The 18,394-nt window shown below is 43.2% G+C and overlaps 1 protein-coding gene across 1 annotated transcript in view; it reads right to left on the bottom strand.

Moving 5' to 3' along the window:
* cfap46 (cilia and flagella associated protein 46) overlaps positions 1-18,394 on the bottom strand; it is a 229,251-nt gene that overhangs the window by 200,661 nt on the left and 10,196 nt on the right. The window contains exons 5-8 of the mRNA XM_078565203.1: positions 16,155-16,278; positions 15,232-15,326; positions 11,250-11,411; positions 3,207-3,306 (exon numbers count right to left, since the gene is read on the bottom strand). Of these exons, the coding sequence (XP_078421329.1) occupies positions 3,207-3,306; positions 11,250-11,411; positions 15,232-15,326; positions 16,155-16,278 (481 nt within the window). The remainder of the gene's footprint in view (positions 1-3,206; positions 3,307-11,249; positions 11,412-15,231; positions 15,327-16,154; positions 16,279-18,394) is intronic.

Genomic DNA, 18,394 nt, shown 5'->3' on the forward strand with positions numbered 1-18,394 from the left:
CAACCCTCCCAAACTTCTCTCTCCCCCCCGCCACCTTAAACCAACTTATATTTCACCCCTCTCCTAACTATACTCGAAACGAGGGAAAAACTGTTTGATCTCATCCTGACCAATTTAGCTGTCACAGTTGCATCTGTCCATGACAGTATAGGTAGAAGTAACCGCTGCACCATTCCTGTCAAGACAGTCTTCACACTGAGAACACACTCTATTTTGTTACGTGACACCAGCCTAAATGGGATATAGATTCCGAACAGTGCTAGCAGCTCGAAACTGGACATCCATAAGGCACTGTATGCCATTAACTGTGTTCCACCACAGTCTGTAAGCTAATGGCCTGGCATATTCCTCAATCTACCATTACCATCAAGCTAGGGGACCATCGACAAGGAGTGCAGGAGAGCATGCCAAGAGCAGCACCATGCATGTTAAAAAATGAGATTCCAACCTGATGAAGCTACAGAACAGGACTACATGCAAACTAAACAACAGAAGCAGTGTGATACAGGCAGCTACGCGATCTCACAACCAATGTGTTAGAATCATATCTCTGAAGACTGAAGTTTTCTTTTACAAAGTGAAAGGACATGGTATGATCTGGATGCTAGCGTGGCATTTTTTTAAAAAAGTCACAAGGCCACCTTGGAATTGTCAACAAGCAGGCCACTTCTAAGAAATCACCTGACCTATACAGTACTTGAGAAGGAGTTGTTCGTTTGTGTTGAATGCAAAGCACTTTAATTAATGAGAAGCTGGGAGACAAAAAGGTAATCACATGCCAGAGGGAAAAAACTTAAGTTGTGAACTTGCTTGTTTGGAAGGCAGTCTTGTTGGACAGGAAGCTGAGGAAAGGTGGCTACCTTGGCTGGCTCCATCTCTCTATCTTGCCTAAAATTGTGTGTGGCTATCAGCCTGTAGCCAGAGAACCCTCATCTGAGTGTAACTAGTCTGCATTTGGACCTGCAAAGCTGAGACCAGTGGTGAGAACTTCCAGGCATCCACCGGACCAGCAGCCCGTCTTCACACAACAGGCCGACAGCGTTGAGACCCTGCAGACTTTATCCTTTATTTTATAACGCCCATCCTCTAAATCCCATCTTTGTTTGTCCTTTGTTCGTCTATGTGTGTGCGTGTGCCTACACGCTGGGGGAAACCTTTAGGAAGAGATAGATAGTTATACTTCCTGATTGCAATTGTATGTTAGCCAGTACTTGCAACTTATTAAAAGAAGTTTTATTTTAAAATAAATTAATCATTCTGAGTTTTTGAAAGAAGCCTGGTCAGAGTCTTTTCTTCTGTGTACTAGAGGTATAGGTACACAATTGGCCATTTTGATGAGAAAATTAAACATTTAACTTAATGGTATGGCCTGCGGAATAGTGGAGCTTGATAATTTGTGCAGTCCTCCCATCCCGGTTGTAACAAATGGATCAAATCAAAGTTCTGCAATCCTGCCACATCCAGTTGTGAATGGTGGCAGACAATTAAACAACTAACCAGAGGGAAAAAACTCCATAAACATCCTCCATTCTCAGTGAGGGCAGAACCTAGCAAGTGAGTACAAAAGGTAAAGCTAAAGCATTTGCAATCATCTTCAGCGAGAATTGTTGAGTGGATGGTCCATCACGGCCTCCTGAGGTCCACATCATCACATATACCTGTTTTTAACCAATTTAATTCACTCCACAATACGCCCTGATAACATCCCGGCTGTAATACTGAAGACACGTGTTTCAGAAAAAGCCATGCCTCTAGCCAAGCTGTTCCAGTGCAACTACAACACTGACATCTACCTGACAAAGTGGAAAATTGTCCAACTGCATCCTGTCCTCAAAAAGCAGGGCAAATCCAGTCTGGCCAACTATCACCCCATTACTTTACTACTCTTAATCATGGTCTAACATAAATGAAAAGGCAGGATTCTAGAGGTGATGTGAGAGTGCCTGCCCTAGATACCAAGGCAACAAGTGACTGAATGTGGTATCAAGGAACTTGAGTAAAATTGAAGTCAATGGAATCAGGGGTAAAACTCTGCACTGGTTGGCATCACACCCAGCATAAAGGCAGATGGTTGTGGCTGTTGGAGGCCAAGCACAGAACATTGCTGCAAGAATTCTTCAGCACAGTTTTTGAGACCCATCCATCTTTAACTTCTTCATTATTGACCTAAGGGCAGAAGTGGGATTCCTCACTGGTGATTACACACTGGTCAGCTACATTCGCACGCAGCTCCTTAAATAATGAAGCAGTCCAGGCCAGCATACAGCAAGGCCTAGACAACATTCTGGCTTGGGCTGATAAGCAACAGGTAACATTTGTGCCACACAAGTGCTAAGCAATGATCATCCCCAGAGAGAGTCTACCCACCTCCCCTTGATTCATGGCATTACCCTCACTGAATCCCACACCATCAAAAACCTGGGAGTCACCATTGATCAGAAACTTAACTATACCAGCCACATAGAAACTGTGACCACAAGAGAGGTTCAGAGGCTGGTATTTCTGCAGCGAGTACATCACCTCCTGGCTCCCCAAAGCCTGTCCATCATCCACATGGCACGAGTCAGAAGTATAATGGAAAACTCTCCACTTGCCTAGATAAGTGCAACTCCAACAACACTCAAGAAGCTCAACTCCAACCAGGACAAAGCAGCCCGCTTGATTGGTACTCCATCCATTACCATAAACATTCACTCCCTCCACCACAAACACACAGTGGCAGCATTGTGTACTATATACAAAATGCTCTTCAGCAACTCACCAAAACTCCTTCAGGAGCACCTTCCAAACCCATGACCTCTACCAATTAGAAGGCAAGGGCAGCAGATACACAGGAGTACCAACATCTGCAAATTCCACTCCAAGTCACACACCATTAGAAATACATAGTCATTCCTTCATGATCGCTGGGCAAAAATCCTGGAACTCCCAACCCAACAGCACTGTGGGTATATCTATACCACACAAGCTTCTGCGGTTCAAGAAGTCATCTCACTACCACTTTCACCAGGGCAATTAGACATTGATAACAAATGTTGACCTTGCCAGCAATTCCTACATCCCATGAATGAATGAAAAAAAGTATAATCATGGTGGAGTATTGAATGCGTCACTTCTGTGTTCATAAAACATATATTCTGAAGTTATTTCTGTTATGTGCATAATCTTCAGGTCATGCTTTGAATGATAGAAATGTTGTTACTTACGATTCGCTCAGCCTTTAGGAGCTCATTAACGCAATTTGATGCCAACTCAGTAGCTTTTACCTCTATTGCAAGATGGGCTAATTCCAACAGCAAAGAAAGCCTAGACACAGTTAGAACAAGTTGAAAGAAGTGTTAGCAATACAGTCCATAACACGTTATTCCAAAATGAAAATGCATGGCAATCTGACCTCCTCTAATAAATCTGAATGCAATGTATATTTTAAACATGGTTACAATTAGGCTATACAGGGAATAAAATATTATAACTCAAACAATGCATATTATTATGGCATGCATAGTAGTTTATTAACATTGACAGTGGTGTATTAATGTCAAGCAAGATCTCCAGTCAGCCAATAAGAGAAACAATGTTCACCAAATTTCATTAAAAATTTGACATCTCCGTGTGCTTCTGTCTTACTTGCTTTGAAATCATAAAAATCATGGAAAAATGATACAGAAGGAAGCCTTTGACCCATGCCAGTCAACAAATATATGAACATAAGAACTGGGAGCAGGAGTAGGCAATTCAGCCCCTCGAGCCTGCCCACCATTCAATACAATCATGGCCGGTCTCATTTCGGCCTCAACTCCAATTCCCCGCCCTCTCCCCATAACCTTTCAACCTGTTACTAATTAAAAATCTAGTGAACCTCCTCTGAACCGCCTTCAATGCAACTACATCCTTCCTCAAGTAAGGGGACCAAAACTGTGTACAATACTCCATGTGTGGTCTCACCAATGCCTTGTACAGTTGCAACAACACCTCCCTATTTTTATGCTCTATTCCTTTAGCAATAAATGCCAAAATTCCATTTGCCTTCCTTATTACCTGCTAAACCTGCATACTAGCTTTCAGTGATTCATGCACGAGGACCCCCAGATCCCTCTGCACTGAAGCATTCTGAAGTTTCTCTCCATGTAAATACTAAGTTGGCTTTTTATTCTTCCGACCAAAATGGATAACCTCACACTTATCCACGTTAAACTCCATCTGCCAAATTTTAGCCCATTCACCTAACCTGTCCATATGACAAAGAACTACCTAGCCTACCTGCCACCTTCCTGCACTAGGTCAGGAGCCCTGTAGGTCACAGCTCTTCAAGTAGACATCCAAGTAGTTTTTAAATATGATGAGAGCTTCTGCCTCGACCACACTTTCAGGCTATGAGTTCCAGGTTCCCATCACCCTCTGGGTAAAAAATTGTTTCCTCATCTCCCCTCCAATCCTTCTACCAATTGTTTTAAATCTATGCCGCCGGGATTTTCTGCTAAAATAAATAGGGGTTATTTACTCATTCCTATTTACTCTACCTAGGCACTTCATCATTTTATACACCTCAATTAAGTTACTCTTCAGCCTCCTCTGTTCCAAGGAATACAACCCCAGTTTATCCAATCTTTCCTCATAGATAAACTTTTCCAATCCTGGCAACATTATTCCACTGACCATGTTTGTCCTGAAAACAGCTGCCACCGGGCAACACAAGTCTGTTCAGATTTCAATGTTTTCTGACGTTCCTGGAAACCCAATGCTTCAGTCTCCTAGTCAATCAATGTACTCCAGCAGTGGGTGTTTTTTTTTACTCCAACTGAAAGCTATAGCCTTTTTTTTTTCATTTGTAAAGGGCTGGGGATTTAAATAACTTCATTATGACACTTATACAGGCCTTATCAGCCCTTCACCATTTGCCACACTACTCCCTGTAGACTTCAGCAACTTTAAATAACAGTACAAACCACCAAACATATCTATAAACTCAGCGACAGCCGGGAGAAAATCAATCAACCAGCAACCAATCTGGAAGTAGTTAACAGTCCCTTTAATAGCAGTAGTTGGCAGGACAGGTTGGGGGGGCGGGGGGGGCGGCGGCAGTGGTGGGGGAGGGTCCTTGCTGCTGCTTCAAACATGTACAGCTGAACAAGGTTAAGAAAGAATAATAGCTAGAGCACTTAGGGTGAAAATGGCACCGCTGGCGGCAAACCAGCTGACATCACAATCTGCCTAACCTGCATACTTCCAATGCACATTTCTAATATCTGGTGCAACCAGCAACAGAAGTTTGCGTACACACCACAGACACCATTTTGGAGTCAAAACAACATCCATATAGATATATATGGGTGTTACAGAATTTTGAGGCAAAAATCTTTGCCCAGCGCTATAACACTGTGAGTTGGGTCTGGTCACCTGAGCACTTGCAGTGTATGAAATTTACCGGTGTGTATCAATGATATTCAGTGCATGAACTATTGGAATTCTTTTAATCTACTAAGAGTTTTTGCTCAGTTACTTTTCAAAATCATTTGAAGAAAAGTTAGAGGACTAATTTCAAAAATCTTATTGAGGAAAACTTTATTGTGGGTCTTCTATTTAAAACAGAAGTGTTGCAACCATCTTCATCCAAAAGTGCTAAGTGGCCCATCTCCACCACCCCCTGATGTTTCCAGCATCACAGATGCTAGCCAATTAATTAATATAAAGAATTTGGATAAAAAAGCTAGAGCCAGATTTTCGCCACCATGGTAGGAAGCTCGAGTTGGTAAATTTCCTGACTTGGAGATCCTCTCTCCTGCCATATTTCCGTTCCGGGGAAGCGGGGACAGGATGATATTAGGCCTGCCCCTCCAGAGGCAGTTCAGAGGCAACCTCAGAGGTGGGCAAGTGTCGCGGTGGGCTGGTTGGAAGGCCCACCACAGTTCTCTGAGCCTTCAACCCAGTTGTATAAAAGGTTGTTAGGCCCACTGGCCCTCAACCCTCATACCCCCATGCCACATCCATGTCCTCCCAAATCCCCATGACACCCACCATGCCCTTCATACCACCCCCATGCCGCCTCATACACCCCATGCCACCTCCATAGCCATTCACCCAGTATCCACTATGGAGAGACCTCAGGAGCCAATGGAGATGAAAAAAAAATAAATTTCTAACAATCTAAGAGAGCTCTCACTCATACACACTTGATGCTGTAAAATCTCTCATTCATGAAACCCATTCAAAAAAATTAAATCCACTCAAGTCATCAACCTATTGTTAAAACAGGTGGCTAACGGATTTTTTCTAAGCTGCACCAGATGGCCTGTCAATTCAATCAATGCCTTCCAGCACAGGGTGGCTTCTTTTCATCCAATTGAAAGCTGCAACCTGCTTTTTTTCAATTTTAAAGGGCTGGGGATTAAATAACTTCAGATTATGACACTTAAATAGACTTTACTCATTCTTCAAGAGCATTTATGCCTCCTCCATAAACTCATGACTCCCACATTGCAGGTTGGGCCCTATTGGAACAGTGAAAATTATGTCTGTTTGAACTCAGCACTAATATCAAATGACCCTGCTGAGTTAAGGTTTCCTGCCTGTGTGCTTCATGCCACGCTGGCAAAAATTGGATCTTTCAGAAATGGTGGTGGGACATCCACATATGGGTCCCTTCCACCATTTGTAAAGGCCTCCAAAGTTGCCACAGCTGGGCAAATTCTGGCCTCTAGTCTCAGTAGTGTTGACTATGAAACTAGCAGATTGTTATAAAAACCCTTCTGGTCACTGAAGTCCTTCAGGGAAGGAAATCTACTGTCCTTACCCGGTCTGGCCTACATGTGACTCCAGACTTAAAACAATGTGGTTGATTCCTAACTGCCCTCTGAAGTGGCCTAGCAAGCCATTCAGTCGTATCAAACTGCTCCTGCCAAGTCAAAGAAGAATAAAACCAGACAAACCATTCAGCATCAACCAATGCACTGGAAACATCAAAGACACACCCTGTTCTGTCAACTCTGCAAAGTCCTCCTTACTAACATCTGGTGACTGTTCTGATCCCAGCTGAGGTTACCCCTGGACAAGCCTTATCCCAGAGAGGAACCCAGCTTGATAGATCCTAACTTTTATTTGTTTGTTTAGATACATGGAGAGTAGCTACTGAACAGAGTTACAGAAGTCAGCTGATGAACTTATAACAAAAGAATAAAACATTTATTAAACAAAATTAACTATATTACATTACTCCTTCACCCACAACTATACCTTTACAGATATACAGATTTGTAAGGATAACACAAGCTAAAAAAGATATCTTATATGTCCACAGTAAGTACACAGTCCGTGTACCAACAGGCACCCTGTGGACAGACATACCACACTCTGAAACCAAGTGATGGATGCCACCTCAATCAGATGCTATGGATCTCTCAACTCCCCCCAGACACTTGCCACACCGTAAGCCAACCAGTCTCATTGCACTCTGTCTTTCACACGAGGGTTTTCAATCTCCACTCACCAAGACCTCGCCTTTGATGCTTCTTCCAAACCACTCTCTCTCAGACACCTTCCGCAAAGGTTCACCTCCAGGGTTTCGAGCTCTCCTTCTGATGTTCCTCTTCCCTAGGTCACCATTTACATTCAAGCTGTCTTCCACACATTCTCTCTCACTGGCTCAGTCATCAACAATACACAACTGCCCATAGTAAAGAGTTACAGACCTTCAGTTGTCTCTTTGGACCCTCTTGTCTCTTCTCAAGCCTTTATCTCTTTAAGCTAGAAGTTTTAAACTTGAAGCTTAGAGCCTTTCTCAGTCCCTCACTCTTAACTTCACTTAACAGGACCATTCCCAGGTTCCTGTCCTTCCTTTGACTAGAAGGTCTGCTTGGCACTTCCTCCTGTCTCTCCCCTGGATTTTGGGGTCCTTTCTTTAGATTGGGACTGGCTAACTGTCCCCTTTTCCAGTCTCTCTCTGGCAGCTACTTTCAACCAACTTTAGTTTGGAGCTAGCTATCTGCCCCTTCCAGGCTGCTTCTCTGGCAGCTATCTTAAAACCAGCTGAACTCAACCGCTTCCAACACAAACTGCTGTTTCTAGTTTTTTTGTGTGTGTGTCTGTTGGAGGGGCCTGCCTCTCTGGACTCCTGTCGCTGGGCAACAGCCCAATTCTTCTACTTTTGTATGTTTACCTTAGCTGCAACAGTCATGAAAAACCTCATTAGAAATACAGGCACCTTTTTTTAAGTGAAGCTAAAACTCAATTTGACCTTTCTTAACACACAAATACAGAAATACAAGTCAAACTTAAATTTTAAAGCTAATTCTCATTCCTAATACCTACAAATACCATTATAACTTAAACTATCTCTATTTCTTAACAAGACATGCTAAAGTTGGGAGAGAGCTGACATTCAGACTAGTCTAACATCAACTTGACATGCTCATATTCACATAACCAGACCTTACAGCCAATGTCCCGGACTCCTCCATCAATATCCCTGGATACGTCCTGACCCACCAGCAGGACAGATCCACAGTGGCATACAGTCGGGAGGGAGTGCTCAACATTAACCACTGACCTGAGAGTCTTTAACATTGACCACGGACCCCATGAAATCTCATGGCATCAGCCAAACGTGGGCAAGAAACCTTCTGCTGATTACCACCTACCTCCCTCCCCCGGTTGATGAATCAGTGCTCCTCTATGTTGAACAACACTTGGAAGATGCACTGAAAGGAGCAAGGGCATAGAATGTACTCTGGATGGGGGACCTCAATGTCCATCATGAAAAGTAGCACAGTAACACCAAGGCTGACCGATTAGCTGAGTCTTGAAGAACATCCTCAATGATGAGAGAGCCCAGCATGTCAGTGTAAAGGACAAGTCTGAAGCATCTGCAACCATCTTCAGTCAGAAGAGACAAGTAGATGATCCATCTCAGCCTCTCCTGATGTCCCTAACATCACAGATGCCAGTCTTCAGCTAATCTGATTCATTCCACGTGACATGACAAAATGGCTGCAGGTACTGGATACAGCAAAGGCTATGGGCCCTGGTGACATCCCAGCATTATTCCCAAAGAATTGTGCTCCAAACTAGCCAGAACCCTAGCCAAGCCATTCCAGTACATCCACAACACTGGTATCTACCCTATAATGCAGAAAATTGCCAAGATTTGTCCTGCCCACAAGAAGCAGGAGAACCCATTCTGGCCAATTATGACCCCATAAATCTACCCTCAATCATTTACAAAGTAATGGAAGGTGTCATTGACAGTCGAGAAGCCCTAGCAAGATTGAAGTCAATGGGGATGGAGAAAAAACTCTTCACTCATTGGATTATAACTATCACAAAAGAAGATGGCTGTGATTCTTGCAGGCCAATCATCTCAGTTCCAGGACATTGTTGCATGAGTTCCTCAGGGTAGCGTCCTATGCACAACTATTTTCAGCTGCGTCATCAATGACCTCCCTCCATCATAAGGTTCAAAGTGGGGATGTTCACTGATGATTGCACAGGGCTGAGCACCATTCGCAACTCCTTAGGTGCTGAAGCAGCCTGTGCCCACATGCAAAAAGACCTGGACAACATTCAGGCATGCATTGATAAGTGGCAAGTAATATTCACATCACATAAGTGCTAAGCAATTCTCCAACAAGGGAGAATCCAACCATCTCCCCTTAATGTTCAATGGCACAACCACCGATTCCCCACCATCAACATCCTGGGGCGGGGTTACCATTGACCAGAAACTTAATTGGACCAGCCATATAAATAGTGTGGCTACAAGAGTAGGTCAGTCTAACTTCTCAAAGCTGTCCACCATCTACAAGGCACAAGTCTGGACTGTGATAGGACACTCTCTACTTTCCTAGATGAATGCAGCTCCAACAACACTAAAGAAGCTCGACACAATCCAGAACAAAGCAGTCCTGCTTGATCGCACCCCATCAACAATCTTAAACATTCACTCACTTCACCACTGACGCACAGTGGTAACAGCATGTAACAGCTACAAGATGCACTGCAGCAACTTGCTAAACCTTCTTAGTCAGCATCTTCCAAACCCTCCAACACCTAGGTCAAGGAAAGCAGACACATGGGAACACCACCACATGCAAATTCCCCTCCAAGTTACACACCATCCTGAAATGGAACCGTATCGCTATTCCTCCATTGCCACTGGGTCAAAAACCTGGAACGTTCTTGCTAACAACACTGTGGGTGCACCTACACCAGGTGGACTGCAGTGGTGCAAGAATAGTGGCTCACCATCTCAAGGGCAATTAGGAATGGGCAACATATGATGGCCTTGCCAGTGACCCTCACACCCCATGAACTAATAAAACTAGGATGAAAAGGGTTCCTCAAAGATATTGCAGTACAGCCAGGTTGATTCTTTGAAGAGACTGGTTATTGTAATATTGCCGTGCCATTGTTTCAATTGTAACTATGTGAAATATAGCTTTTTCCAACAAAAATAACGATAACAATTATGTTTTAAAACATAATATTTGGAAGTACTCAATCAAAGCCTGAGACATCTGGAATGGAGCCTGCATGGGAAAGAAAAATCGGATAGCAAACAGATGTCTATGTTCAAAATGCTGAGGTAAGATCTATGAGAGAAGTTGTGGGCATGTTAAGTGGACTGGCTTGTAGAATTGAATTGCCATGAGAAGGGGATGAATATGCTGGGTCAAAGGTAGCAATGTTTACCAATGCTAATTGCAGCAGTATCCACATCAAAGAGATAGCATCTGTTCAGATATGTATGATGAAGTTAATGGGAGAGGAAAGAAACAAAGGAAGAGTTGTTTGAAATTAGTGATAAGAAGAGTTATAAGTGGGTGTACACTTAGGTACGGAGCTGTGACAGCTAAATCTTAGCTAAAAATACTTCCTTTTTTTACAGCTGTACATGATCCAACAAAGTATATCAGACAAGAAGACATACATTTAAATTTGTTAGAAGTATTATAAAGAGTAATAAATGTTTGAAGTAATTTAGAAGAATTCTAGATAGAGTTGTATGGTATTATGGGTGAGAAAGAATTTTAATGCAACAAGCTCAAATTGCTGAAGGGCTTTTTCTCATGCTCTTCTTAAATTCACCCCTGCAAATGAAAAAGATCAAATGTAAGAATCAATTCAGATCAATTTGTCCAACCTGATGTGGTTCTGCATGGACTGTCACACAATGTATTGCATTATTAGGGAAAGGCTAGAAATTTTTAGGGTGGTGGAAAAAATACGAGATTTCAATTCAAATTTACCATGCCTACCTTTCATCCTCAGACAGCTGGTCAGTGCTTGTTGAGAGTTGTTGTCCAGTTGCCCGATCTAAACCTGATGATGGGGTTGATGTTTTATGCAATGTTAAAAGGTGATATATTTGATTTAACTGAATTGAGAGATCCTTTGGAGTTTCTTTGGCTCCCAATTGACTGTAAAAGGTCAAAATGTCAGTCTTAGATATTTGTAAAACAAGTAACTGCAGTACCTTCAAAGTCTGCAAGTCTTTCTTTTTTATGTGACTATAAAACTTGAAACCATTTCAGATCCTGTACAAAATAAAAACAGAATTACCTGGAAAAACTCAGCAAGTCTGGCAGCATCGGCGGAGAAGAAATCAGTCAACGTTTCGAGCCCTCATGGCCCTTCAGCAGAACTGAAGCATAGTTTCAACAAGGGAGAAATATAAATTGGTTTAAGGTGGGTGGGGGGGAAGAGACACATTGAGGGTGTGGTGTGAGCAGATAATCAAAAGATGTCAGAGACAAAAGGGTCAAAGAGGTGTTGAAGGTGGTGGTCTTTGTCTGAGAAAAGTGCTAATTAAGAATGCAAGACAGGATATTCAAAGTACAGCTCTAGTGGGGGTGGGGTGGAAAGACTAAAGGTTTTAGTTTTAGATTTAAAAATAATGGAAATAGGTGGGGAAAGAAGAATCTATATAAATTATTGAAAAAAAAGGCGGGTGGGGGGGGAAAGAAACGGGGTGGGGATGGGGGGAGGGGGAGTTTAAGATCTAAAGTTGTTGAATTCAATATTCAGCCCAGAAGGCTGTAAAGTGCCTAGTCGGAAGATGAGGTGCTGTTCCTCCAGTTTGCGTTGGGCTTCACTGGAACAATGCAGCAAGCCAAGGACAGACATGTGGGCAAGAGAACAGGGTGGAGTGTTAAAATGGCAAGCGACAGGGAGGTTTGGGTCTTTCTTGCGGACAGACCGCAGGTGTTCCGCAAAACGGTCGCCCAGTTTGCGTTTGGTCTCTCCAATGTAGAGGAGACCGCATTGGGAGCAACGAATGCAGTAGACTAAGTTAGGGGAAATGCAAGTGAAATGCTGCTTCACTTGAAAGGAGTGTTTGGGCCCTTGGACGGTGAGGAGAGAGGAAGTGAAGGGGCAGGTGTTGCATCTTCTGCGTGGGCATGGGGAGGTGCCATAAGTGGGGGTTGAGGAGTAGGGGGTGATGGAGGAGTGGACCAGGGTGTCCCGGAGGGAACGATCCCTACGGAATGCTGTCAAGGGGGGTGAAGGGAAGATGTGTTTGGTGGTGGCATCATGCTGGAGTTGGCGGAAATGGCGGAGGATGATCCTTTGAATGCGGAGGCTGGTGGGGTGATAAGTGAGGACAAGGGGGACCCTATCATGTTTCTGGGAAGGAGGAGAAGGCGTGAGGGAGGATGCGCGGGATATGGGCCGGACACGGTTGAGGGCCCTGTCAACGACCGTGGATGGAAAACCTCGGTTAAGGAAGAAGGAGGACATGTCCGAGGAGCTGTTTTTGAAGGTAGCGTCATCAGAACAGATGCGACGGAGGCGAAGGAACTGAGAGAATGGGATGGAGTCTTTACAGGAAGCGGGGTGTGAGGAGCTGTAGTCGAGTTAGCTGTGGGAGTCGGTAGGCTTGTAATGGATATTGGTAGACAGTCTATCATCAGAAATTGAGACAGAGAGGTCAAGGAAGGGAAGAGAAGTGTCAGAGATGGACCATGTGAAGATGATGGAGGGGTGGAGATTGGAAGCAAAATTAATAAATTTTTCCAGGTCCCGACGAGAGCATGAAGCAGCACCGAAGTAATCATCGATGTACCGGAGAAAGAGTTGTGGGAGGGGGCCGGAGTAGGACTGGAACAAGGAATGTTCCACATACCCCATAAAGATCCTGTAATTGTCCGGTGGAATGTGTGCCGATGGCATGAACTATACACCATGTTTTAAAGTAACAACATCTTTGATTGGATGTGAACAAAAAAATCAAGAAAAACATAATACATCAAATAAATTGTAGGATCTAGAAAGTATTTACTTCACATTCTCTTCATAGTTTGTAGAACTACGCTTTAAAACTTAGCTGTCACTTATGGGATAATTTTAACTCACCCACACCCTGCATCCCCCGTGACAGACAGGAGGCAGTCCAAATAAGGTTCAAAGTTTTAAAATGGGAAATCTGACCTCAATCTGCTTCCAGTATGCCCACTTCTGGTTTTAACAAAGGCAGGTTAGGGGCAGGTAACTAACCTCCTCTCCGGAGACAGTATCCAATTAAATATTTGAAGCTACATGCTTAATATTTTATCTGTATTTCAGGTATAATGAGGGTCAGGTTTCCCAGATCTGGGGAAACCCAACAATTAGAGGAAGGCACATCGACGGAATTAAAGAGGTAAATGTCTTTCCAGCACTGCTTATGGGCCGGGAGGAACAGAAGGGCAGCAACCCCCATCAGCCCCCAACCTATCAAGCTAACCGCTTAATCTCCCTGCTTTCAGATCCTTATAATTGGACTCTACTATGAAGCCACCTTTCTACAGGTATCCCCTCCCAAGTCCACCCCCTCCCAATACTCTCTCCAGCAGCCCCCACTCCCAAGTCCATGACCCAATAAGTGTTACGCCCAACCCAAGTCGACAAAGTCCAATAATCTCTGCTGGCAACCCCTCTCTAGTCTACTCTAACCCAACAATCTCTCCAAGTCACCCGCTCATCCACCCTAGCCCACAATTTCTCCAAAGACCCCCACTCATTCCCAGGTCTACCTAGACCTAAGAACCTTTCTGCAGCCGCCTACTCAGTACTTATCAAATATGGAAATCAAACATAGAAACAAAGAAAATAGGGGAAGAATTAGGTCATTCAGCCTTTCGAGCCTGCTCTGCCATTCATGCCTGATCCTCTATCTCAACACCATACTCCCACTGTCTCCCATAGCCCTTGATGCCTTTAGAGTCTAGAAATCTATTTATTTCCTTCTTAAATATATTCAGTGACCTGGCCTCCACAGCCTTCTGTGGTAGAGAATTCTACAGGTCCACCACCCTCAGAGTGAAGAAATTTCTTCTCATCTCAATCATAAATGGCCTGTCCCATATCCTGAGACTGTGACCCCTTGTGCTAGACCCCCAAGCCAGAGGAAACATCATCCCTGCATCCAGCCTATCCAGCCCTATCAGAATTTTATACGTTTCAATGAGATACCCTCTCATTCTTATAAACTCCAGTGAATAAGGACCTAACCGACCCAATCAATCACTCCACATACGACAATCCTGCCATTCCAGGAATCAGTCTGCTGAACCTTCACAGCGCTCCCTTTATGGCAATTGTATCCTTTCTTAGGTAAGGAGAGCAAAACTACACACAATACTCCAGGTTTGGCCTCACCAAGGGCTTGTACAATTGCAGTAAGGCATCTTTGCTCCTACACTCAAAGCCTATAAAGTTCTGTCATCACGATTAATCAGAATTAATTAGCACTGTAATTATACCAGCATAATTTGCTCAGATTCATCATTCTTCTTAACTTCTTTCCCCAGAATTCTCTTTGCCATGCGTCATTTCAAAGGCCCTGTCTCTTCATTTTGGACAATTCGCTGCATAACGATACCAGTCCCGGGAAAGCAAGCTGGGAGGCATGGGTGGCAACAAAATAGCATTCAAACACATCAGGATGACACCCCAGCACTATCCCTCCACTGGGGAAGTTTCCTAGCGGTGGGACTGGATGCCGGAGCAGCTGCCTGCTGAACAAAGATGGGCAGCCAATTTAAATAAAAATAAAGACACTCTGTAGAGGGCACTGTGTTGTTTTGATAGCTGGCTGAGAGGAATTTCCAATTGAAAATCCGATACTCTCTGGGCAAGCCCACAAATGGTTAGTGCCATTTTTTCATTGCTGATCATAAAATTCAGTCCAATTTCATACTTTTCCAGCAATTTATACTGTTATTGCTTTCTCTCAAAAAGGAAAAGCTAGATACTTACGATTTCAGTCTCTGAATTTTATAAACTACTGTCAGTTTGATGGACTCTTTGACCTCTTTAGCCACTTTGAAAAGATCCACAAGCTTGTGATACACCTAAAGTATAACAATTTCATATTTAAAAATGTGTTCTCAAAAGTAAGTAAAATACTTGGCCTCAGTATTCTTAGATTAAATGAAGAAACCTCATACTTATAAATCTGGAAACACGATTTATTTACATAGATTACATTCTGGTGGTTCTTCTGTACAAGCCTCCAACAGAAATAGTCTAAGAATTGTTTATTTCACATCAAACCCTTACATAAACTAAAAGATTTTGACTCTTCCATGAGGGTTTTGCAGTGTACAACATTTGATCATTGAAAATACTCAATATTTAAATACTCCTCATAGTAACTAAAATTAATCACTAAGGTCTAGGAAGCAATCAGTTGATCTAGTGAGATATTTCGCCATCCCAAGATCTGACTAGCCTGAAAAGCAAATATATTAACCGACCTCAAATTTCAGTTTCCTCACCAAACAATTAAACTCTAGTTGGCCCTTTTTCAGAAGACAAACATATTCTGCATTGCACATGACATTTATGTTCTTATAAATTTATTAAATTTGGAACAATTACTTTTAACAAAAATAAATGAAAGAATGCTATTTAATGTTTTTCTTCTGAATTTTGAGAAGTGTCCTGTTTAAATAAAAAACATACAGTTCTGTGCAAGCAGCTTATGCTTCTTGTACTATTAAGAATCTTACCCATTTAGTAGACTATGATGATAATAAAATAATGTAAAACAATCCTGATTAAATCTAAATATCCTCTTTCATTACTATGGATTCATTTTGAATATTTTAGCTATTCAGCTGAATTATTTGTGCGGTATAAAATTTGTATTTTTTAATGTCTAAGTAAAGGTATTTTACCTGTATAGAAAATATCTTCTTATACATATGTGGAACATGAGTTTTAATAAATTCTGCTGTACTATAGGCAAACATCATCGCGTCTTTTGTTTCTCCATCATCCAAATAGCATTCAATAAGTGCACTGAAAAAATAATTAGAAATGCTTGTTGGAAACTCAAAAATAATGTAACACTACATAATTTATAACTATTTTAAATTTAAAATTATGATTATCCTCTTATTTGAGAAGAGCTTTCCAGCGCACACCCACTCCCGCCACCACTGATCAGAAGTAAGCCAACCTCAACTAAATTTTCTCCTTCCCAGTTCAGGAGTACTGAGGCCAACTGTAATATTCCATCAACAAAGCTAGCACAGAATGGGAATTGAACATGGTCGTTTTGGAATGAGTGACTCAATACCATATGGCGATGCTTTAGTATCTAAGCCAGAATAGGAGGTCCCCAGCACCACAGACGCCAGTCTTCAATTCGATTCACTCCATGTCATATCAAGAAAGGGCTGAAGGCAATGGATACTGCAAAGGCTATGGACCCTGACAATATTCCGGTAATAGTACTGAAGGCTTGTGCTAGAGAACTTGCCGCACCCCTAGCCAAGCTGTTCCAGTACAGCTATAACACTGGCATCTACCCGGCTATACGGAAAATTGCCCAGGTATGTCCCATACACAAAAACCAGGACAAATCCAACCCGGCCAATTACCGTTCATCAGTCTATTCTTGGTCATCAGTAAAGCAATGGAAGGGGTCATCAACTGTGCTATCAAGTGGCACTTGCTTAGCAATAACCTGTTCACTGACTCCCAGTTTGGGTTCCGTCTTGGGCCGCTCAGCTCCTGACCTTATTACAGTCTTGGTTGAAACATGGACACAAAAGCTGAACTCCCAAAGTGAGGTAAGAGTGACTGCCCTTGACATCAAGGCCGTATTTGACAGTGTGGCATCGAGGAGCCCTAGCAAAACTGGAGTCAAGAGGAATCAGGGGGAAAACTCTCCATTGGTTGGAGTCATACCTAGCACAAAGGAAGATGGTTGGAGGTCGGTCATCTCAGCTGCAGAACATCACTGCAGGAGTACCTAGCATCTTTGGCCCAGCCATCTTCAGCTGCCTAATCAATGACCTTCCACCCATCATAAGGTCAGAAGTGGAGATGTTCACTGATGATTGCACAATGTTCAGCACTATTCAGGCTCCTCAGATACTGAAGCAGTCCATGTCCAAATGCAGCAAGACCTGGACAATATCCAGGCTTGGGCTGACATGTGGCAAGTAACATTCATGCCACACAAGTGCCAGGCAATGACCATCTCCAACAAGAGAGAATCTAACTGCTGCCCCTTAACGTTCAATGGCATTACTATTACTGAATCCCCCACTATCAACATCCTGGGGTTTACCATTGACCAGAAACTGAATTGGACTAGCCATATAAATACTGTGGATACAACAGCAGATCAGAGGTTAGGAATCCTGTGATGAATCCTGTGATGAATAATTAACCTTCTGACTCCCCAAAACCTGTCCACTATCTACAAGGCACAAGTCAGGAATGTGATGGAATACTCCCCACTTGCCTGGATGAGTGCAGCTCCCACAACACTCAAGAAGCTTGACACCATCCAGGACAAAGCAGTCTGCTTGATTGGCACCACATCCACAAACACTAACTCCCTCCACCACCGACGCACGGTCGCGGCACTGTACCACCTACAAGATGCACTGCAGGAATTCACCAAAGCTCCTTAGACAGCACGTTCCAAACCCACAACCACTACTATCTAGAAGGACAAGGGCAGCAGGTAGATGAGAACACCATCGCCTGGAAGTTCCCCTCCAAGTCACTCACCCTCCTGACTTGGGAATATATCGCCATTCCTTCACTGCCGCTGGGTTAAAATCCTGGAATTCCCTTCATAACAGCACTGTGGGTGTACCTACACCACATGGACTACAGCGGTTCAAGAAGTCAGCACACCACTACCTTCTCAAGGGCACCGAGGGATGGGCAACAAATGCTGGCCCAGCCAGCAAAGCCCACATCCCGAAAATGAATAAAAAAAGATGAAACTATAACACTCATTCAGTGCATCTGACCTGCAAAGACATTTTAGGTCAAGGCCGGTGAAATGCTACTGAGTCTGTCATGCTCCTCACTTTATAAACCAGTGCTACCACATATAGCACTAATATGCTAATTCCTGTCCCTCCACTCATGGCTGACAATGCCAGTGAGA

The sequence above is a fragment of the Cetorhinus maximus genome, chromosome 20 (assembly GCF_964194155.1).
Source record: "Cetorhinus maximus chromosome 20, sCetMax3.hap1.1, whole genome shotgun sequence".
Taxonomy (NCBI): domain Eukaryota; kingdom Metazoa; phylum Chordata; class Chondrichthyes; order Lamniformes; family Cetorhinidae; genus Cetorhinus; species Cetorhinus maximus.